The following is a 26,186-nucleotide window of genomic DNA, read 5'->3' as shown; positions in this document are numbered from 1 at the left end:
ATATTCAAATGCCCTCTATGCGAAGATCTGTAGAAAGCTATATTTAAATTAAGTGGGCTTTATTCATTTTTCCTGTCAAATGATAGATGGGTTGTGTATCACGTAATATCTGGGTACATAGTATACAGAAAGCCCTAAATAAATCTCTTACCTTATTGTATCTATATTTAATTATTTATATATGAAAGGTAGCATTTTGAAATAATGATGTAAAACGTTAAGACTAGGATAAAATAAATTTAATATATATTATAAAAAAAATGGAAATGTATTGTGAACTGTGTATGATATATAAATAACAGAACGATACTGACGCATCTAATTAATTATTTAATTAACAATCTGATTTTTTTTAAATTATACTATAAAAATATTGAGAAATTCATTTTGGCCTTAATTCTAAGGAAAAATGTTACAGAAGGGATAAATATAATGTTATACATTGTATTGAGTTTTTTGATAAAATCAAAACCATTTCAATTTATAACTGTGCTACAATAAATAAATACCCGCTTTTTTATCGTTATGTATCAATGCCGCAAAAACTCGTTATTAATAATGAAATGTATTTGTAGCAAGCTTTATATTTTTAAAACTCATATAAAATATTTATTATTTCATATTATAGATTTACATATTTTAAAAATCAATTATGTAAATCAAACACTTAATGTAGGTATACAATTTCCATCGGTTAATAGATTTTCGTTTAGTATGCAGCGGCAGTTATAGTCCATGGTTTAGTATTTCGGATAAATAAAATTTCAGGATCAATTATTTTCAAGGTTAAACGCTAAATCAAAAGCTACGCATAATTTTATACCCCTATATATATCGAAAGATAATAATTATATTCCCACTATGAGATCAGATAGGGATTCAATTATTAGTATTGATGGCTTTGAAAGGAGAATAGAATATAAAAGAAATTATTTTGATTAAAGTCTAGTATCGAGGATATTTTATATTATGTACAATATATAATTAACGTTTGATCACTGAAAATATTATATTACAATATAATTTTAAAGATGAAATGTAAAAATTTAGAAATATAATTTTTACCATTATTTAATGTATATTTATATAATTTTATATTATTATTGTAATTTAATAGTAGTACATATTAGAAAATTTATTGCCTAATTTTTAAGAATTGATATATCAAACATAGAATTATACGTATTTTCGATTGATATAAAATATTTGTCATATGATGTATTTTGATTGCATTATCTCATATCGAATCACTCACGAAAGTACATAGAACAGAAAACAAGTTGACAAATCCCCAGACGATGTCAGGGAAATCAGATAATAGCGTTCGTATGAGTGAAACGATAAAAAAATACTCACTCGAGAAAGTGAAAATAGAAGTGAAACATAAAAGGCATTGCGGATGAGGGAAAAAATAAACAGATGTAAAGAAGCATTTGAGAAGACTTTGATTGATTTGGCTTCTTATCAAATCCTTTGGGTGAATAATGAGGATTGTTGTATATCAGATGGAGATAATTTTCTTAACTATTAGGTAATATTTTTTCATTCACAATAAGTATTGTACATATATTTTAAATTGTTTGTCCATCAACAGAGAGGTCGAGGTTGGAAGGGGCTAGATTATACTTTCGCAGACTTCTCGGTGGCAACATGTTGCCTAATTAGCCTTCTCTTGGAAATGGAGTAGGTCTTGAGGGGTTGACGAGCAGATAAATAATAGCGTAGGGCGCTCGTTAGCTGAACTAGAGGTGCCAGTGGCGGCGTGTGAACGGGCTTTATTATTATTTTCATTAAAGTCATGCGCCTCTATGAGACACGATTACTCGGCGAGATTTAATAGAGAAAATTTGCCTGCATAGTTATAAAACTATTAATATATAGTCGTATGTTTACGTTGGAATAATCAAATTGTTATCATATTATAACAATCTTAAATATGAGAATGATATGTGGAGTTCAAAGCATTTTAGAGAAAGTGCTGCATTCACATCCATTCAGTTTCTGTGTTTTGTCCTAGTCGAAAATGAGTCGATAATAAATTTATGGCTATGTACTCAGAGATGGATATTAAACTAAAATAATGTTTTTAATAAACATGACAACAAAGAAAAATCGAATAGATTTTATTTCTTTTTAATATAAGGTGAAATTGAATTAATGTATTTTATAAAGAGTATATTAATCCTTATATTACCTTAGCAAGGATCTTTATTATCAGGGTAATAGTTAAGTTTTTAATTAATGTCACAAAGTGTTTAGCAATGAATGCATAAAATGAATTTCCAGATAACGTAAGCAGTAACTATGCTTTAAATTTCCCTCATGATAATGCAATGTAAAATAAATGTACAAAATAGTTTAATTAAGCAGTGACACATGTCTGTTTTATTATCAGGAAGAGAGAATTACAACATGGTTTCACATTATTGTTTATTTAAATAAAATTAATCTCCGTTCCACGAGATCATAATTTTCTTAATTTGGGCTTCTTGATGCTTTACAAAATTTGGAAAAAACATGCTTTCTTATTGCGATAACTATTTTTGTATTTTTGTAAATTCAACTTCAACGAACGCGTATACCAAGCTGCAGTATCTTAAAGTGGTTTACAACATCTTTAGTTGTAATGGTTAAACTATAAAAGTTCGTAATATGCTACCTTTCTTATCTTATTTTACTCAACACAAAGCATAAACTTTTATGATAAGTTTCGTGTCACATTGTTGTAGACTGAACATTATTCGATAACCAAGAAATGAAAATTGGTTGTATTTTTGTTTTACACTTAAATAAACACACGTAGAAACACAATCCATTTACTTCGTAGCCGGAAATTGACATAGAACTCAAACATCGTACATTAGAACCACCCCTATGCGATGCAGATGCCATCTTAAATAAATAAGTATCTTTACACAATACCATATGTTGTTAGTTTAATTAAGCTACATTATATATTTTTCTAACAACTTTCAAATTTTTATACTGATTTATATTTAACGAAAAAAATCACGTATATTGATTGTACATTTAAAAGCATTGATGGATCATATGTTAAAAAAGAGTTTCAACTGGTTGTCAGTTTGTTTCAATGATAAAACGGCTGAAGTTCAGCTGCTGAATATTTAATATTATACTTTACGAATCACTTATATGTACATATGTTTAAAGCCATGAATAATAAGTCAGTGTCCATGTCACTTTGCGGTGTTATATCGACGTTGTAATGTGGACCACAAAACCCCTCATCAGATCCCAAAACGTCTTAACCTGCTTCAACTTTACCGTCTATATCCACAGCGTATGGCTATTGCGGGTTTCGTATATTAAATTGCTTTCCTTTGCGGAAAAGTTTCGGACCGCTCCTCGATTTATGTATACGTCGTTTCAAAACTACACATCCGTCAGCTTAACTTTAAACTCCATGTTGTAACCAAATATAAATATTTATTTAGAAAATCTGCTTGAGATTTTAGTGAAACAAATAATTTTTATTGATTATCAGCTTCTACTAATATATTTGCAGATGAGATCATTATATAGACTGAGAGACAAATAACCGATTCTCTTAAGATTTGCAGATTTCACCGAATATATTGTAAGTAAAATATGTCTGGGTGGAGAGAATGACAAAAAAATATAATAACTATTTGAATATTAATTATTATTTTAGCACAACACTTGGTGTATAATTCCAAGAATATAATTATATATATTTAGGAGACATTTCGTACGTGCTAATATTTCGCTACCAGAATATCTTTTTACGCGTAACAAGAACATGTTGATAATACGTAATCGTGTTAATTGGGCAAATTTCATCAACGCTTATTAGGGTGAATGGTTAAGAACCTTCCATAAAGCAGTAACGAACAAACAAGCCTTAAATAAATTGATTCGCCGAAAATCGGTTAATATTTTCCCCAGCAAAATATTAACAATATTTATAGATATAATATAATATACGATATATACCTACACAAGGATATATAGTTAGGTTTTGTATACTGTCTTGATTAAAATATGAATTTCAATAAAACACAGGTAAAAGATTTTTTTATACAATTCATAATTTGTTTTGTATTTTAATCTAAATTTTATGGGATCTTTTGAACGAACCAGAGCCTAAGTGCAACGCACTTGCTGCATCGCCCTTGTTGCTGTTTCTATGTGTATTTCAATTTAAATAATTTAGTAAACGTGTTAATAAATGTATAATTTTTTCACATATTAATTGTTTTGAGTTAGGCTAGGTTAGGGTACATTCTATCGTAGCATAGCCTAACTCAATCATTTATATAATGTGCACAAACCTAACCTAACGTAGCGCAACTTATTTTTTATAAAAATAATATTTTTTATATATGAAAAAGTTGTCTTATATTTTTAGTCATAATATTATTAAAATATTTCTAATTATTTATGTAAAAATATTAATAATTAAATATTTGTAATTATTTGTATAAAAATAATTATTTATATAAAAAATAATTATTTATATATATTTTTAATTTTACTCAGTAATACTAAAAAACGCTATAAAATGACAAAAATAATTATTATAAAATATTTTTAAATAAAATATTTCTATTGTATTATATTTAGATCATGATTTTTATGTTATTGTATTTTTATTATAGTTTTATTTTTTTTACTAATAATAATAATAAATTTTAGTTATTTGCTTTAATTTTTTTATTGACATAAATAAAATAACTACATAACTATATTGTTGCCAAATTCTTGCTATTTTAGCAAAAAATATCTTATACTATTAAGAAAAAAATGATATACTTTTAAAACTCTGTATGGTAGTTGCTTCGTAAGAAATACTTTTTTTTTATTATATATAATTCTAATACTTAAATATGTATTTAAAAAGGCTTGACAACAAAAGGATTAAAGTGTTGATAGGGTTTTCAATTAATAAAGAAAATAACCTATCTTATTATTATTCAATTATTCAAAAATAATATTAAATTTGCTTATTGAGTTATTTATTTAGTTACTTAATTTAGTGTTAAAATAGTTTGTGTATCTCTAAAAAATTACTTTAATAGTATATTTTTTTTTTTAATAATAAAGTATTTTTAATGATTAAAATGCATTTTAATAATTTATTGCAATACATTTTAGCATTGTAATATCAGTATTAAAATACTAAAGTGCATTAATATAATATAATTAAAATAGACTTTCGCATTTTAATAATAATGAAACTACTATATATACACTTATATTATTACTATACTTTTTATTGTGTATTAGAAACATTTTATCAAAAGCTTGAAAAGGGTTTTTTGCGAACATACATTAAGGACTTTTTTGCGCCCTTTTGTCGATGAGCTCTTTTAACGACGTGGTTTGTTACTGTACGCTTTTGCATAAACGATATATACCTATTTATACCAAATTTTATTATTAAAAAAAAATTTATTGCTCAAATAATATTTAAAAAAAAAAATATTATAAATCTGATTATTTAGGTTTCACCAATGCGTCATGATGACCATTATATTTACAAATATTGATAAGAATTTAAAATAAATAAATAAAAAACAGTTATGAAGCACACCTAAAATAAATGGGCACCATTTAACAACACCGCCCTTAGCAGCTTTAAAAAGTGCTTCATTGAATATAAGCTACCTTTAGAATGCAATGAATTTGTTTTCCAACGTTCCTAGCAAAAAGGAACTAGGATATAAATACGGATACGGCTTCACTCGGATTCCAGGCAATGGAGACATATTCAAGGACTTTACGAGCAGGCGTATTGTACAGAACGCGTATCAGCAATCAATAATTTAAGTGAAACCGAGCAATCACGACGCTTTATGGAGAACTTTGGCGATGATCATAGAAAATCTCCGACCCTGTTCATTATCATCAACGTTATCAACGAAAGTATTTATGCTTAAAAATTTCGCCTAAGCTGTAAGATAATTCAGCTGGGTAAGGGGATCTGAAAAATGAGGCAACGTGATATATGGCGATGTCTTTCAGTAAAGAGAGTGAATCCGAATTTATGCGAATAATATGAAATACTTTTAGGTCATCAGCAAATAATGAATATTCCAAGTTATTAATTGTCGCATGTATGTAGCAAAAAGAGCAGAACAGCCTGATTGAATGTGCAAAATACTCATCAGAGCGATGATTGCCATGTCTGATAATATTTAAGAGCAGTCAAAGCAAAACGCAATACCCGAATTATCGAATTTCGCTGCATTTCTTAAATTGTTAGTGTAAATATTAAATGAACTAAAGAGATTCAGCAGCACTCAAAATGATAAACATTTTCTTTATGAATTTTATGGAATAAACATTATTACTGTATTTTGCGTATAGATTTATATTTTCAACACGAAAGACCAGGCATGCTTTGATTAAATTAGAATTTATTGATGGTACTAAAAATACGTTTGAGCTTTGTTGGCAATTCTATGATCAATATTTTCATAGGCTATACATGTGGACATACTATGGCGAAGAATTGATGGGCACTATACTCTTTTCTCATTTGCACTTTTAATTCAACTACAGCGTCAATATACCCCAGATGATTGAATTAAAGAAAATGCTGGAAAATAGCTGTGTGTTTTTGGATCTTCTTTTTTGATTAATACAACATTTTCATAAGATGCAGTTTATGCAGACGAGCATTTTTTTCGAAGAAAATAAAAGTTAATATTTAATTGAAACGTTATCAGTTCTATATAAAAATAAGCACGCATAAATTGACGCAATATTCACAAATGATTTCCGGAAAATTGAAAATTACGGGAAACGAATCTTAAACGTTGCGATTTCTTATGAACCTATGCTCGCTCTTTTTTATTTTCCGTCGGAAGCAATTATATCCATATATATTTTTTTCACTCACAAAAAGCACGTGAGGTCAACATTTTTGTATTATATTTGCAAATCTGCATCGTAATCAAATTTGATTTGGCTCCCTAAAAATAACAATATATGTATTTGCACTGGTGGAAATTTTCCTTTATTATCGGTACACTCTTTACACTTTTTTTTCAAAGCGAAAGCTTAAGGGTCTCTTTTTTGACTATAAGAAAAAACCTCATTTACAATTTAAATGCCGAATTTAAGTATTATTTCTATTCAGTGTTCTCTTAAAGAAAATTCGTACATGTATATAAATTACTTGTTAAGTTGTTGAGGTCGTGTAAAATTATTTATACTTAAAATACATTCATCACTCAAAAAAAATATATATATTTATATATTATTAACTAATTTGTGCATTTAGTAATTTCCGTATTTTATGAAAAGAGGTGCTTAAATATTTATTTAAAAAAGCGTTTCAGCCAAAGCGAGAAGAAATGTAAATTAAAAATATACATATTTTTCATCGTATTTACTCACCGTTTTTATATAAAAAATTATCGTATAATATTTTCATGTTTTTTCTCGCAAGCTCAATACATATACAAGTTACATTAAAATTATATTAAATAAAATACATATATATTAATTTGAGTAATAAGTCATTGCGTATTTTTTAAATTTACAAATGTGCCTTTTTCATTAATATAATATATTTGCCATATACTTCAAATTGAAAACTATATAATATATATTACGAATATGTAATAAATTTATTAAAAAATCATTCAAGTTGTATAGATATTTTTATTTATGATTAATTGATGTCATAATAAAATTAATTTGAATGTATATAACATTAAATAATATAAATTTCTTTTTAATACCAACTAAACTTTTTTTAGTCAATAAATTGAGTATAGTCTTAAACATTGGCATCTGATTTTATTTGTAATAGTTTAACATACATTTTTTTCAACATGTCTGCATTGAGTCGCAGTGTTGTAAGCTCCTGCTAAATTGGTGACAAAATTTATTTATACGTATACTCGGATTTTGAGAAGGCCTTCGATAAGGTTTGTCATGAGTTGCTCGGATGATTTAACTCAATTATTCTTAAGTCATTTGAGCGATCGTAGACAATTTGTACTTTTGGAATCCTACTATCAAAAAAGTATTTCACCTCTTCGGGGGTTCTTCAAGGGTTCAACCTCGGCCCTATATTTTTCACATTATTTATTATTAACATAAATACGGCAGTTACAAATCCAAGTTTTCTTGTGTGTTTTAAAATTGTTTGAATACATTCGATATGCTACGGGCTCCTTCTATCTACAGAATGATACTGTGTCATTTTTATCGATCCCATTCGCCATTATTTTTTATTCCTACGAACTAGTTGGGAACATTATGGTTAGACATAGTTCTACTAAATATCTCGGAATCACTTTTGAGAGTAAGTGGAGGTTCTATCTACACGTAAACGAAGTCGGCGAAAAATATTTTAAGATGCTAGGTTTTGTTATGTACGAGAAACGCATTTCACTTGTAATCCTCGAATAACAAAAAAACTTTTTCTTAATCGAAAAAGTTTAGAAATGGTTCTTGAGATATGCATTTATTTTAGGAGCGTTTTTGCAGAAAGTTCCACTGAAGGGTGATGTTAACAATCAAACTAATCTCGAGAAAATCCAGTTTTGGGTTTCAGAACATCTTCGATAATCACGATCGCTTTCTCTTCTGATGACCGTTAGAGCCAGGAGGTCCGCACTAGCCGACTCACCTATGGCTGTCGCAATCCGGCTCCTTAATACCCTGGCATTGCACGTTGCTTTATTTAATTTTAGCTACGGGGAGCTGGTTCAGTTCGTATCATTTAATTTGAATATAAATATTTTTTCTTTCTATCATGTATAATTTTTTTGTGTATTGCAATATTATTATGTATCGCTTTTAGACCATCGTGATCAATAGTTTTAATTTAATTCTAGTAAATAAATACATGTTACCTTAGTAATGCTGGTTAGTGTAACATTTAATATTATAGTAATTATTTAAATAAAGTTTGAAATTTGTTCGATTCGTAAAGACTTATTAATACTTATCTAATATATGCTTAAAATATACATTTTGCTTTATTATACATAGATGCTTTATTGATTATAATCATCACATATTTTGCTTTTATTTAATGGCTTTAAAAATGTTCATAATATCAGTTTTTATCAACATTGATAAAAACTGATCAATACAATTCAATAGATTTTAACAATTTGAACAAAACGCAATGATTTAGTACTCAATTTTTAAAATAAATAATGTTTTTTTTTATATTTATTTTTAGACGGTAATATATTTAGAAAATGCTAATTAAAACTGTTATAAATAAATAATGTAAAGTAGTTTTTTTATATAGAAATTGTTAAGGAAAAAATACAAGTGCAATTCAAGTGTAAAAATTTAACGACGTACACTAACTTATATCAAGCTGATGTAGGTTACTTTTATTTTTGCCTTTTTTCAAGAAATACTTCTCAAATGCCCATTAGAGATTTCAAATTACGCCCTTCTGTCACGCAATCTTCCGTGCGAACTGTTTTCTCTGGATTGGACTGGTACGCTGGCGATGCTCACTATGATTTTCCTACATCTACATATATAAGGTTAAGAATAACGTAAACAAAGAAGATGGAATATTTTTTATTATAGGGTTATATTGGAAGAAATAAGTTTCGGTATTGTTTTTTGGCGTAAAAGGCTGAAAAGCTAGGCGGAGTTAATCCAAATTTTACCTTACCTAATGGTGGTTACCATCGGAACACGATATAGATCCGAGCTGCGATTACAATAATTACATTTTTATGTTATTATTTTGGAGTTAAATTATATTTATTTAATTTATAATTTTATTATGTGCGTCATATCGAACGTGTGTGTGCGATTGTTATGCAAAATGTCACGCGTCGTGTTTTTTAGCCGCAACTCACGCACAATTGTAATTATTTTATGAAGTATTGATATTACGAGACCACAGGGTAAATACAAAAAAATGGAATATAAAAAAATTGGACTTTTTAATAATAAGTAGCATATTAATAATAATTTAATGATATAAACTATTTAATTAAAAACATTAATATATCAAGAGCTACAATAAAAAACAACTTAGAAACTATAAAAAAAGCAATAAATATCTAATAAGTTTAACTTAATTATGAGTTAATCCGTATTTGTTTAATAAAGCTATTCATATCATCATATTTTAACTGAAATGTGTTATACAGTTTTATAAGCTATCTAATCTATTAAATAGTCCCGAAATGAGTGCCGTTTTTTTGGACAAAAGTCAGTTTTACTTTGGCTGTTGATACCCGAGTATGTTTTTTTTATATATATGTTGGCTAAAAACATTTGTGAAATGGTAAGTGATTCATTACATATCCAGAAAATTTTAACGAGAAATTACGATATTAGGTACTAAAGCTTGGAGAGAAGGTATGTATGCGCTCCATACGAATTGAGCGAAGAAAATAAGTCGGTGCGTATCTGTATATCTCAAGAGCTTTTAGAACTTTAAGCTGGTTGCCTTTTGTCGGTCATTTGATAACCGGAGATGAGAAATGGGTGTTGTACGACAAGAATCGATGTAGAAAACAGTGGTTATTCAAAAGTTAAGTAGCAAACCCTATGACGAAGCCTAGGCTCACTGTATAAAAAATATTTTGTGTGAATGTGCATTATGAAACTTTTACATCTGGCCAAAAAATAACAGCGAGATTTTATTGTAACCGACTGGATCGTTGCACACGAGGAAGTGAAAAAAGTACTGAATTTTTGGAAAATGACTATCGATAGCATCAAAAAACTTATCTAAGTGGTTACATTTTATCCACTTTATTTTCCATACCTTGCTCTTTTCGATTACCATTTATATCGATCACTGCAACAGTTCTTAGATCATTTTATGCTAATGGAACTAAAAAATTATTGCGAAGTAAGAGAAGGTTAAATTATTATTCTATCTATTTTTTGTGACACTTCATAACATGATTTCTCTTTTGTAGCAATTACATAATATTTCCAAAACGTAAGTTTTGTTTTCATATATTTTATGCCTATGTCATTAAAAATTAACATTTATAGAAAGTATTTTAGTATTACAATTCTGTGTATTTTTAATTATTTTTTTATATAATATTATACTAGAAATTTACTTTTATTATATTTAATTTAATTGAGATTATTATTATTATCTCAATTAAATTTAATATAAACTGATTGATGAAAGAAACTTTTATACGACTTATTGTTTATAAACATATGTTTTAATTTCATTATATATGATAAGCTTTACAAAGAGCGAAAGAATCGCAGCGATGAAATTTTTCTCGTAATCCAAACATCCATGAATTTCTCAGTAATCTCGGAAAATGCCTCAGACTCGGCGACATTAATGGAAAAACTTCGCATAGATTTTTCTTGGAAGCTGATATTAAAAAAATAAACAGACAAACACGCATAATTACGGTTTATTATGCGATTTCGTAACTTTCACATACAAACATTAAATTCTTGAGCTTTGAGAGAGCGATACGCCGCGAAATTCAATTTAAAACTTTGAAAGCTCAAATTATGCGTAGCGTAATTTATTCGTTTTGGCGTTATGTATTTTTTCACTTATTCTACACCTTCACTCCCATCAAAGGACGCGAATGTAACATTTTCTAAAATATTTGTATTCAGAGCCGAAAATGTCTATTGGATCTTTAGATGGAATTCAGAGGAAACGAATGAAAACAAATTTAACTCGTTTCATAGAATCAACGCGGAACGCCTGCCAAATGCAGGAACCCCGAATTACATCGCAAATGAATTATTTCATTATATTTTATAAATAAATAAAATAATAAAAAGGGTATGCAGATATTGCGTAATACAGACGTTAATATATAATATAATTATGTATATACATACTCCATAAATCGCTTTACTATTTTTGTCTTTTAATTAAACTATAATAAAATAAGTATTTTTAGCCTCAAATATAAAATTACTCGTTAAAAATATTAAGTACTGCGCAAATATATTTTTTATTATTTTTTCATCATAATTTTATCAATTTATAACCTGAAACTATTATTTTCTGGTACTTTGCTCTTTAATATTAGATATTGTATCATAACTGTTTCATAGACAAGAAGTATAGTAAAGTTCATATTTTTTCATAAAAAAAAAATTACAGTGTACTCTCGATTATCTGGGTACGGATTATCCGTGCTTGCGATATATTTTTTTTAATTAATTTTAATTTCTTTGTATAAGAATGCACGTCTGTTGTAACATATGTTGTTTATTAAAATTAAAAAGGAGCATTAATGGATAGAGTGATCTTCAAAGATCGGTTCAAATAAAACGTAAAGGGTATGCCACAAAAAGCAACATTGTTAATAGACAATGCTCATTCTCATACGAATGAAAGCATATTGAAAACGAACAATGGTTTTATGGGTGCAAAATTTTTACGTCTAATGTTACAAGTTTAATTCAACACATGGACCAGGGTGTTTTCATCAATGATATGTCTTTACTGAAAAAAAATGAAGACGTTGGATGCTATACAAGGAATAGCACAAACTTGGTCAAAAGTGAAGCTAGCAACACTTGGAACACCATGGAAATAGATGTTTTGAATTCTGAAGAAACTAAGGCAAAAATATGCAGATTAATAGGAAATCTAAAATGCGTTGAAAATGTCGATCGAAAGAACATTGAGGAGTGTTTCGATCGCAATTGAAATGATCTGTGGTTTCAATGCTTAAATTAATAAAAGCGGAAGGTAATGATTGTGAGAACACAAGTGAAGAAGATACTAACAATTATATTAGTCACAAGACGGCACTGACTTCTAGTAATCATTTACTGAACTAAATTGCTCTTATAAAAAATCGTATTAATAATCGAAAATTAATGAGAGATTCTCAAAAGCAAACGAGAATCACAGATTTCGTTAATAAATAAAAAAAATGATAAGCTGTATTGTAAATACATTTTAAATGTTTATTAATAATTCGTAACCTTTATGCTCAGCATTAACCTGGATACTCGAGAGTATACTGTAAAAACATTGTGCTGTTACATATAAAATAAATACTTTTCATATTTTATGATGATAAGAAATCTAAAAATAAAATTTAATTCTAAGTGATTAATTAAATTTATATTTTAGCTTGAATATTTTTCATAGAAACAAAACCCAAGATACAATTTTGAAAACATAGATTCGTTGGAAATTTGATACGACTAATTAGAGGCTTAGCAGCGTTTTATTACGAAAGAGGTCTCAAAAAAAGAACGACCAAATTAACTTATCGGTTTTTGTGCACACGTATACAATTCGCCAGGGCAAAAATTTCGAGGTCTAAATTAGGGCGACGATCAAGATAAATTAGTTATATACCAACGAGCAAAAAGGCGTCATTTTCATTAGATTTTTTAGTCGATTGGGGTAAAAATAGTATTTTTTCAAGATTTAATTATAGAAAATTTAAATAAATAATGAAAAATAACTCACACTGAAAAATTGATGACGACTTTTTGGACCTGGGCCAGTCTGCACCATATAGCAGCCCCTATACACCCTGCCAAGAGAGCGCTCAAAAGAAGACATCTCCAATTTCCTTCTCTTCTTAGAACTCCGCCAAGGGACTGCTGACGGGGACGCTGAAAGTATAGTGAAATAAAATATGTAAATTACGTCAGGTGCATACATTATATTTATACATTTTTAATATAATACATATAAAAATATGTAGATATCGATTTGAGAAACATCGCAATTACAATTAACGTTGTGATTATTCATATGTATATGGTTGTAGTTTTTAATAAACTCTACTAAAAGGTACAATAGCTAAATATCATACAAGAAAATATTTTATTAAAATATCATTTAGCCAAATTTTTTTACAAATGTATGTTTGCTTTCGACCGAAATATATGATCGAAATCAAACATACACCAAAATTATTTGATATCTATAGAGTTCAACATAAACACATAAAAATATATATAAAAAACTACGTGATATCTATTATTTATATTTATAGAGCTTAACATAGACACATTTATTATTATATATGAATGTCAAATTTTGATCAGTCGAGGCTTTGTCTTGTGTAAATAATTTTCTCCAGTTCTTGTGAATGCCACTAGAATAATTATGATCGCTGTCAAGTGCTAATACCAAGTTTATTTGGAAGATATGTGTACTAAAATAATGCATTGTTTATAATAGAAATACACCTCACATTCTAATATAGATATAGAGGTAGCGCTATAGCGATACAGTGCCGATATAGAGATAGCGCTAAATGTATTGCTAACTTCACTGATATGGGTTTAGTGTCACATATCATTCAGTTGCGAACATTATATTATTGTTAAATAAAATATTAAATAGTCATTTTTATATGAATATTTTTGGGGTTTGAACCGAATCAAATTATGTTTCCATTGTTCATTATGGGAAAATTTGCTTTGATATGCGAGTGTTTTGAAATACGAGTATGTTTCCGGAACATATTATGAAATGCATGCACCAAAATTACACTTATTTTATAGGACCAATCCATGAATTAAATTGCCACACCTGGTTTATTAAAAAAATAAATATATTATTACATTTGTAACTGATTTAATTAAAAAAAGACCTTTGCATAACATTGGTTAATTATTAATTTATTAAAAAAATAAACATTTCGTTTTTTTCAAAGACAAATTAAAATGAAGCAAATTAGCAGAGACAAGCTGAACACAAACAAAAAGAGACGTTTATAGTACCGCAAAAATAATCTGCCTTCATACTTCCGAAGGACATTCACGCCCCTTCAACCAGACACGATCTAATTACGAGCCCGTTTGATCATTTATCTCCCGAGCAGACATCGAGGGGTGTTTTGCTTCACAGGTGAGAGCAAACAGGACCAGCCACAGGTGTGGTTCTTGGAATTATCTTATTGTATAATTTATATATTTTCTTCCACATCGCCTCTGTTTTTCTTTACCTTACTTTTTTCTTTAATGCTGCTTTCAAAAGGAAGGGTTCGGGTTCAAAGCGGCGATACGAAAACGTTTGATCCTCAAAAGTGTAAGTAATTTTAAGTAATATTGTATTGTATAAGTGTTCGAATATATTCGTAATTTTTTTCTCGGTTTTTACCGATATTATTTTTTAAGCAATGGGTGCAAAAATTAATCAATTGCCTGTAAAATATTATTTAATTAAAAAATAATAATTATTTTAATTATTCATTAATTATGTTCATAATTGCTAAAAAAAATATTTTATTAAATATGCATAATACAATGCTATGCGAACTGTTAATCAAAAGGCAAATTCTTAATTAAATATTACAGATATTTTTGATCAGGGGCGCTATTTCAGTTTTTTAAAATCACCAGAATAAAGATCAGCTGCGATTGAATTAATTTAGCAAAATTAATGAAATGTTTTAAATATAATACATAATTTGATCAAATTTATTGAATATACAATAGCTAATATTGTTTGGAATGAATTTGATATACACAAAAATATGATTTTGTGTGGATTTGCATATAAATTAAATAACTATAAATAAATTAGTCGCTATCGAATTATTGAACAGATTGAAATAAAATCTTGAAACAATAAATATAAAAGCGTAACACGAACTTCACATAAATTTGCGACGCACACCTTTTTTTGAGATAAGCGTTCAACGATAGAAAAGGGTAGGCCTCTTACACATTTTCTTTCGTTCAACGAACGAATTCTGCGAATTTTGGTCATAGTAGACACGCCGATAAATATTCTATGCACAAATGTTTTTTGAAGGCGTATCAGTATTATTTTGTTGAGAAGATGCGTATCATTGTCTCTCATTTAAAACAAAATAAAGGCGCATAAAGAGCCATGGATTTTGGAGTGGCTCTATTTTTCGGGTATATGAGAGAAAAACGAATAGATATGTTGCTCAAGTATACAAATTGTCTCATTCTAAGATTTTTGAAATTTAATTTATGATAGTATTATTTGATATTTGATCAATTATTCGAATATTCATATATCTTATCACTAGATTTAAGGCACCTGTAAAATTGACGGGTTTTTGATTTATATTCTGATTTGATTTGGATCGGACAGTATTTTTTTGGGATTTCTAACGACTTTTTTATATTTGAACAATGCAAATATTGTAGCACTATTAAAGATACGTTTCCTTTCGCTGTTCGAGTGAGAAATAAGGGCGTGCGGCTCGCACGCCCTTATTTCTTACTCACTCTCGTCACTTAATACACGAGCGAGCGAAAGGGAAAGTATCTCACCGTAATACTAATGCGAGATCTGACTTTAAAAAGTATTACAATAAATAGACTGGAAGCGTTTCAAATGTACCTACATTGGGGTATGCTGAAAATTACATGGATTAAGAGTCTCCCATGACCGATTTATTTTCATGATAGAAAGCGATCGAGATCTCTTTATAACTATCAAACGCAGGAAGATTGAGTACCTCGAGCACATTTTTTGAGGTCCAAAATATGTTTTTTTCATATATTAGTAATGGGAAAAATTTAAGGTAAAAAATGGCTCAGAAAAAAGAATAAGCCTTAGCTGTGAAATATACGCCTATGGATAGCCGAAGAAATGTTTCGAGTAGTCGAGGACCAGAAACACATGTCACGAGAAAAATAATAAGCTTAGAATGTTCGCAACTTTGTGCTCTAATAGCATTTTTATATATTTTATTGCGCTTTTACTTTAGTTTCTTAGTCCCTAGATGTTATCAATATTAGTAAGTTAGTAAACACATCATGATAATCTACTTTTAATAAATACTTTAAATTTAAGTTAATTTTTTTTATTTATCATTCGAGATTTTTTTTAATTAAGAAATTCTGAGATTAAATTTCGAGTACACAATAAGAAATTATTATCAAACAACTAAAATGCTTGAAAATGCCTCTTCTCCGCCACGAATGTACTTTTATTTTTTACAAGGGCTGTTCTTGAAACGGAAGGGTTCGAGGACAAAGCGGCGATAAATAATCGCTTGAACCTCGGGACTGGAAATGATTTCGGATGATGTACCCTTTGAGTTTACATACGAACGAGTTGGCGATGCTCGACGCGGATTGGACCCCTTTGAGCAGATTTTATATTCTGCAGATTGGCGAAAATCCAGTGGAGCGATCCTTGGTTACGCTCTCTATAAATATCGAATGTTTGCCTATTTTTGATACTGCGGAAGCTAAATTAAATAATATAATGAAAATTACCACAGTCATGTTTGATTAAAAAGATAAATTTACGAATATAGCGAGCATAATATAGATGTGAAATAATTACAAATATTTTATTTATAAATATTTTTTTAAAAGCTACGTTTGCGTTTAGTTCAATTTTTTTCTGGAAAAAAAGAAATAAAAAACAGTATATTTTGGGTACATAAGTTGGAATAATTGGAGCCAGATACTTTAGGACGTATCCATATTTACATACATATATGTATTATATATTATATTGAGATGATTAACTCCAGCGGAATTTAATTAATATAAAAATGAGAATGTATGCAATTATTTAAATATTTTGTATATAATTACAATTATTTAGACCCTGCAGAATGTAATTACTATTATATTAATTGACATTGCTCTAATAATAAAGCAATAAGGCAAACCTTTATTATTATGAGACGCAGCACTTCAAAATTATGGTATGGTTGAAACGTGCTTTACTCTCTAGTTTTCATCTTCTATCTAATAATAATTCTGTTTGTGTACCAAGAGGTATACAACTTTTTAGAACGTATTATTATATATACTAAAAATTTTCAGGTCAATCTAAACAAAAGAAAATAATATTACATTCTAATTATTTAAATTATATATTAAAACAACAATCAACTTAGCAACAGATTTTAACATCCTTTTTAAATTATTTTTCTTTATGAAATTAATTATCTGGTATATTTGATCACTACAGATTATAAGTTAATTTTCTAGAAAATGCAGATAAAAATTGTAAGTACCATATATTTTTCTCATAAGTACCATCGGTTTACAAAGCAAAATTAACCGTTTAAATTGCTCTTAAAATAAAAATAATCCACTTGAATTAATATTCAAAAATATTTTTTTAATCTTGAAAAAAAAAACGGTTATCGAGCGCAATGCGCGATTTTATAAGCGTATTTCATAAAACAGAAATCGGCAGGCCTAGATTTTTTTTATGATTTCGTCTTAAAACAATTAATAAAATTAACTACTTATTACTACTTTACAAAATCATCTGTCTATTAAAATAACTTATTTTTGTATAAAACATGTCAAAGGTTAATTCAGTAATTCGAATAACACATCACGTTTCGTATATTGCAGTTACCTTTAACATCTGAGCTTAACGTAGTGCGACAAATTGTATGTGAAAAAATTGATTTCAATAATGAATAAAAGGGGTGGAGGGGATTACTATTGCACGTTTGCAAATAAAACCGTCAATGGAAAACGGGGGTAATAGGAGCGGGAAACTTTCCTTCGGGGCACATATATGAATATTTCATATCGCATACCTTTGCTCTTGATCGATAATGGATAAAAGGAAAGAATGAGAACGAATATCCAAGAAGAGTCGACAGCAACAATATCTCTAAATATAATTATGACTATAAAAACCTTTATATATATGCTCAACAAAACGATTTAGCCTTTTTTAATAATGAATATTTTATTAATGTTTACAATAGCTCACAGTTGGATACAATTCTTCCAGCAGTATTCCGTATATTTTATAAAAAAAATACTAAAACGCTAATGAAGCTAATTGCGATTGAAATATTGTAATACATATTTTATGAATGGTTACTAGTTTGACGGACGGTTTGTGACGGGTGCAATTAGACATTAGTAGTAGTTTATTAAAATTGTTATGTATAATGTTGTATTAATGACGATGTAAATGATCGGCGGATGAGGCACCGCCGGTCGTTGTCTTCCCGTCCATGTCCGCCAGTGATTGTGTTGTCTTACGCAGTGTCTCTAGTGTTAACAAAGTGCCGTTTATTTTTGGCTATAGTGACTAAATAGCCCCCCACCCTACAAATTGATTGTAAGCTGTGATAATAGTTTATAATAAGGATGGAATAGTGCAGTCCATAACGTTTCAGATTAGTAACTCTGAAGTTGCGGGTTCGAATGCGCTATAATTAAAAACCGGCCCTATCTGCAAAAATGAGTATATATTGATTTAAAATTATATTCCATATAATAATTGTAAAATAATAATATAGATGTCACCGACTTTCAGTATGGTTGTTAAATATTTACTTGTAGGTATTCATTAATTTTGATTGGCAGTTGGTACACCCCTTTGTAACACATGGGCTTACGCCTGTCAGGTTTCAACGGAATATAAAAAATAAATAAATAAAAATATGTATTAAAATATATATCACTGATTAATAGACTTTGAATTAAGTCTGGCGTCACACTTCTTACTTAGTAATTGTTTATTGCGCTTACCCCATTGTAACGCATTGGGCTAATCCTAGTGTTTCTCTAGGCAAATAATTTATTAATTATCTTTTTAATCGATCATCACAGATTACATTTCCAAAAAATAACGTTTGTGAATTTTGAGTAATATTTTAAGGATTCCGATTTTTTTTAGAAAAGCTTTATATCAGATTGTATAATAAATGCGTACTTTTGCTTTATTATAAAGAAATAAATCAATATATATATATATATATATATATATATATATATATATATATATATATATATATATATATATATATATATATATATATATATATATATATATATATATATATATATATATATATGTAGTTATGATTCGAACCTATGTGCTTTTCGGGAGTTGGAATTTGTGAGGCGGAAATTTAGACTTTATGGTTATTGAAGCGAAAGTTTTATCGACTGTGTGTTGTATAATGTTTAGTGTCTTCTTTTAATTGTTCCGCCTCGGTATTTTTTTTGTTCTTTGCAAGAAACTTGAACGATAAAGTTACGTTAGAAAAGTCGAGTCAACTATGTGATGTTCAACATTTATTAGTTTTGGCTTTTACCTGGCGATAAAACACCATGTTCTATATATAATGAACGTATTCTGAAAAGAAATGGTGTTTAATATTAAGTGCATGCCTTGCAGGAATATTGTATATATTTTTTTAAATTACTACTGTTTAATTAAATGGTTGTACTTAAACATATAACCATAATAGCAAAAATACAATAATAAAATAATAATAATAAATATATTTTTACATATTATTTATACACGCTCGGGCCACGAAAGTATGCACAGAGTGACATCATGCACTCGAATGACGTGCGGCTTCTTAGCATTATTATTACATTACGTTTACATGCATGATTAATACTTAGTTTACTATTGCATTTTCGACGAATACGATTCTAGTTATTATTTATTAACTGAAAATTATATAGCAATATCTAGTATGTTATATTATATAAGTATCTGGGTTCCTTGTCTGTTCTTAATACTTTATTTAACTTAAAAATAAACACTATTTTAATAAAGTTCTCATACTCTCTCATACTCATTAAATTTATTTTTTCCAAGATACACAAATAGTTATTGCAAACAATAAATCTAATTTATATAAAGCGATAAGTATACTATGCATCTTGATAACTATACTACTACATGTTCTCTAATTTTCTAGGACTCGAGCTAATATTAATTTACGAGCCACGTATGAAGCAGTCTTTTACTCATTAAACACAATCAGACAACTGCATCTGATTCATAATTGGATAAACCGACCTCTGCGCGTACCAAGCTAAATACTCAAAAGCAGAATTCGAATGTACCTGATCCAGATTCAAAGAGTAATTAATTTATACCAAACACAATCCTACCATCCATAAGCTAAGCATTTGGAATTATGCGAAAACGTCACGTAGAGGGCGTAGTGTGGCCCGACCGCTTTTAAAAAGTGAATAACGACAAAGATCTTTCTGTTACTGGTCATTAGGTCGCAATGGGTAATTTAAGCTCTTCTGTGGCAAAATAGCGTGCTGTATCTCTTTTATTGCAGGATACTCCCAAATCACCCCAGGATGAAAAGGGTGAATTAATCAAAACTATTTTTAGATTCGTTATATACATATGAGCATAAATATATAATATTAGTAAAGATTCACACTATATGAATTCCTGTTATTTTTTATACATGAACTAAATATCGATCTTTAATTAAAATTTATTAATATATTAAGTTATCCATAATTTTTTGAAGTTTTACATTTCTCGAGAATCATATAATCATTTTTAAGTTATTGACCATTGCATTACTATTTTTTTATTGACCGGCATATATTCAAGCAAGTCAACTAAATGTTTGCTGTTAATATTTCATAAAATCGGTCATTAAACTTATACTGTCAAACAATGTTTTTGAAGTGTTAATTAGAAATCCCTATTCCTTTTCTTACTACCCGATTTAATTGCAGCTGTGCATTAGCCTATTAAAATGTCACAAGTTAACCAACCACTCAGAGACCAGCATTAGGTGACGTCATAAATCATTATTTCAGGAATTATGACGCCACTGATCTCGATTGTTTTATAAGCCAGTCCAATAATTTGAACGTTTTTTAATGTACAAACAAGCCTAAAAGACACTTCACTATTTAAAAATCAAATACCTTTTTTAGAGCTAAATATTTTTTTTTCTCTAGATTATACAAATAGAAGCTTAGTAAGACAAGACTTTTCTTTGCACATTTTACAAAGCGTTAGCGATCCATTGTTCTTACTCAGAAATAATTTTCATAAAATAAATTATTTTTCAAAAACAGCGATAATGTCATTGGCTTGTCGTTTCTAACAATAAGGGTACATTAAAGTTCTTCCACGTAGTGGATGACTCCACTCAAGTCGTATCCAGAAAGTATTAGTTACAGCTATTAAAAAACCAGGGACAGGAATGTCATGGGGGGGGGGCATTTCCCCCTTTAAATTTGTCCAGAAAAATGCATTTTATTTAATGGAATATGAATCTTAATGAAATCCAAATATTAAGAATAACGACTAACGACTGGCCAACTTTTGTCCCCCCCCCCCTGGAAAAATCTAAAATATTGCCCCTAACCAGGGAATTCCCATTGTGTATTTTTTTAATTTTTGCAGATTTATTTCTTGGGGATATTTAAATAAATTTTATATTAAGAATAGGAGTAAATTAAAATATATTATTTAAAAAAAATATTCACGATATATAGAATATCATGTAAAAGATGAATAAAAATAATGTGAGGGGCCATTTATATATGTATAATATATACTATTTAGGTTTTATTATGATCAAGATTTGATGGCACTCTGACATTCTTTTGGCGAACTGGCCGGTACTGCCTCGTGCACCATCATCTATATATTGTAATAACTATGCAAATCATTAATAAAATACTATTGCAGTGACTCAATCTGTGTCTAATTTCCATCCGTCGCTAAAAGAAGTTATTCAATTTTTAAATGTGAAGTGACTTTTAGCATAATCTGTACAAACCTGAAAGCAATAATAAAATAATTAGATAATTATTTTGTAGACTTCTGTCATCAATCAAAACATAAACACTTTAAATATAATTAATTATAGAAAATTATTATAATTTTTCTTATAGACCGTTTTAAATATTATTGCAAAGTAAATTTGATATTGAGGAAACAATTTATTTCTTATGGACAAGGATCATTAATCACAATTGACATTTATTTATCTAATCATCTAAAGATATCTTTATTTTATTGGTTTTACGTTACCAGTGATAAAATACTATGTGAGAAACCAAGATCTTCTCGTACATAACGTTAACTGACATTGATTATTTTCTTACTAATAGAAACCAGAATCCCATTTCAAATGTCTATCTATAGTCTCTCTCTAGAACTTTATTGTATAGAATGTAATATATATATATATATATACAGTAAATAATTATTCATACAAACATATTATTTGAAGATCCTAAGGCAATCAAATGAGTCTAATTTGTGTGGGCTCTTTTAAATTAATGTACTTAGATGTAGAACTGCTCTCTTCTATGAGAGCCAAATATATAATTCACAGTAAGGATGTTATGAAAACGACCTCAAGAAAAGAAATATGTGATTGTTGCATAAAATTGTTAAATATTTAAGCAAGGTGTAAATGTATATATTTATCTTTAATCTTTTTTTCGTAATATATTTTAATACTTGAGTATATGTATGTTATGCATGCCCATTATAAAAACATGGCTATCTATTTTTAATGAAATTTGGTAGTTTCAATTTGGGAAATTGTTTAAATGTCGTTATTTATCATGGAACATAAGATATCCGAACCCTAATTGGACTAATTAAGTCAGGTAGTATGTTCCTGTCTCTGGGTTTTTATAAATTTTTCTATTAATTGACCACTACCACTTCTAATATATCATAAATTTCCAGACTTAATTTCAGTCTGATGTCAAAATGTTTGTACATGTCGCTTGATACTCGATGTAACGCATTAGATTTAACACTTGCCATATTACAACGGAAGATTTACAATAAAAAAAATAAACAATGAAAGGTATAATAAAAACAAATATTGTTATTTGTTTGTTGGTTTATTCGTTTTAAAGCATAAATTTGATTGATTCACCAGAATGAGTTTATATCAAATTCATCTTCTTCAGTAGTATGTATCGGTAACATGAACGATTCTTCTTTAGGCTGTTTAGGATAGGACTTCTTTTCTATAGTTGTCGGTTTAATTCGTATTTCTGGTGTGGATTGTTCCAGCGTACTTTGCGGCGTTTTGGAGTTATTGTTATCTTTACACTGATAATTATCTATACCCTTTATTGGATACGAATCCAACATGTTTTCTCGAAGTGTACTTATAACGTTTAAAGATAAACCCTTAAACTCTTCTATGGTAAACAATTGTCTTATAAAAATGTGCCTCTCCGGGCAATCCATGTAGTGTTCTTCAGTTTTGTTGGTAGGAAATCGATGGGAAAAGTTGTAACGACACTTATCCAGCGGAGGGTAATTTTTTTCACATTTAACTAAATGGCGTTGAAATCTAAATTGGCGTACCACGTGTTTACTGTCATATGGACAAATAATTAGTCGATCTTCGTCCATGTTCTGAAAGACAAATGAGGTTTAGATTGTTATAAGCATTTGTTAAATATCATACACGCATTAGAATGGGTATTTGTTTAAATTTACCTGCTTTAAAAACGAACAACAACAAACGGCGGAGGGCGGTTATAAAGTGACAGATGCCGGCTATTAATATTTGGTCATAGCACTGAAAATTTTGATCATGAAATATTATTTATTTTTTATTCATTGAATAATATATATAATGAAGTCTAATAATAATTTAAAAAATATATTTGAATTTATGTATATATATAATTATATTAGTTTATAATAAATAATTTTTGGCCTAAATAAATAAAAAAACGCATACAAATTTACAACTTTTATAATTTTTATGAATAGTTTTTGATAATCAAATAATTAAAATAAAAAATAAACGCACAATAGTTGTGTGATATTATAGAATTTCTTAAATTTATTACTGTTTTAAAAATGTATGTAACGTAAAATTAGTTATGACGTTACAAGATATTTTGTTTGTCATAAAATATCTAAAATTGGGAAGAGGGGGGGGAGTGATAATAGTACTAAATATAACCGAATATATTTGTCACGGTGTGGTGCAGAATCACTTTCATTCAGAATTTAAAGGTCAAATGCGAAATAATATGGCTATACAGAATTGGCAAACGTCCGACCTCTACGGCCGCTGAGCCGATAGCGAGCACGGAACGCGCGCTTGCGCACTGCGACGAATTTGGCCTTAACAACATATTTAATGGTCTATGTTGCTTCTCTTACAAATTTATATTGTCTGTTACGTATAACTAAATAATAAAACATATCAATATAGTGTATATATAATATTATTTTATTTGTGTTCTGAGTTTTTTTTTATTAAAATAACGAAGATTAAATGGTTTCCCGTTTGTTCTTACATCAGATTTGTTAGAAAGAGGTGTTTACAGGGCCGGCTGGGGATTTTGCGGGGCTTTGGGGAAATATTAAATGCAGAGCTTACTAATACAAAGGTGGAATTAATTCAAGATCATGGTTTTATGTATGCTGTTTTATGTGCGGGTCCACGGGAAAAATCCTGAAATCCCGACAATGAGCTAGCTCTGTGTGTTTAAATATAGTTCCTTCGTTTCTTATTTGCGCAAACAAATACATAATAAACGTATGAGAATTTAATAAATGAAAAACATCTAGAAGTATTTACAATCTCTATGGCATTGTGAAAAATACGTTTTATAGCGCTTAAGTTGTATATCACTTATAAGGTGTATGAATATGTTTTTTTTTATTTTTTGTGTAAGTGCGCCTTATACATCGTTTGCTGCAGCTTTTTGTCGAACCTGAATCACCTCTTTGAGCAGTCCAAAGATGTGAAAATTGCCTGGAGGATGCACCAGGCTGCTCATGTGGACATGAACAATAAGATACTGAACGGAGCTTATTTCAGCATTGAAATTTACTAGGACTGAGTACATCTAGGAGGCAGGGGGGAGGGAGAATGGACTGCCCTGAGCGGCAAATGCTTGGGGGTTGCATTTTCGCGATGGAAGGACCATAATTCTTAAACTGATTGCGTTAAAATATATATCAACAAACAACAATATGTGATAAAAATAAACAACAGCTTAAAAATGCTAAAAATAAAAGCCGCCCCTAATGATAAAAATATTTTTGGGCGGTCCGAAAATTTGCCCAGTTTCTTAGAATCGGTAAAAGTCGAAGTTACACTAGATATTCTCCATCGTTTATTCGAGTCGAGCACGTGCCAAGATAATGAAATGCCTGATAACCATTAACATATTTCATCAAACTTGAAAACTGTTTTGCACATTTTGTTATGTAAGATCTGTTTTTGTATTAGATAATTGTATGGGGGAGGGGGGCAAAGTTAAAGATCTTTTCCAGGCGGCCAAACTTTGGCTACGCTACTAATCCAGGGGAAATATTAGATGTTTGAACATATTTGTTAGGTTCATGAAAGGAAAAAAAATGTTCGCCCTTCTTATGGAATGTTTATGAGTTGATGATGATTTTTCTCTAACGAAAGAAATGATTTTATTGCTTTTGACACGAATTTTTCACTTCTGAAAAGTGATAATTATTTTTGCGCCCTTCTATTGACCAAAATTCGGTTTGAATATGTTTTAAC

At 28.9% G+C, this 26,186-nt stretch overlaps 1 protein-coding gene and 1 long non-coding RNA gene across 3 annotated transcripts in view; both read right to left on the bottom strand.

Annotated features, from left to right (window-relative positions):
• LOC148231856 (uncharacterized) overlaps positions 1-26,186 on the bottom strand; it is a 121,135-nt gene that overhangs the window by 26,130 nt on the left and 68,819 nt on the right. The window contains exon 2 of the mRNA XM_088192296.1: positions 13,418-13,566. Within this exon, the coding sequence (XP_088048422.1) occupies positions 13,418-13,566 (149 nt within the window). The remainder of the gene's footprint in view (positions 1-13,417; positions 13,567-26,186) is intronic.
• LOC148231857 (uncharacterized) lies at positions 23,514-24,756 on the bottom strand. Of its 2 annotated transcripts, none has more exons than XR_015810637.1 (3): positions 24,618-24,756; positions 24,143-24,224; positions 23,514-24,058 (listed from the first exon to the last, which is right to left on the bottom strand). It is a non-coding gene; the product is annotated as an uncharacterized LOC148231857 (long non-coding RNA). The 2 variants fall into 2 exon arrangements; XR_015810638.1 differs by having other exon boundaries at positions 24,718-24,736.

The sequence above is a fragment of the Plectrocnemia conspersa genome, unplaced genomic scaffold (assembly GCF_051122295.1).
Source record: "Plectrocnemia conspersa isolate PC_06_02 unplaced genomic scaffold, ASM5112229v1 ptg000009l, whole genome shotgun sequence".
Classification (NCBI taxonomy): domain Eukaryota; kingdom Metazoa; phylum Arthropoda; class Insecta; order Trichoptera; family Polycentropodidae; genus Plectrocnemia; species Plectrocnemia conspersa.
This window is presented reverse-complemented; position numbering and strand designations above follow the sequence as displayed.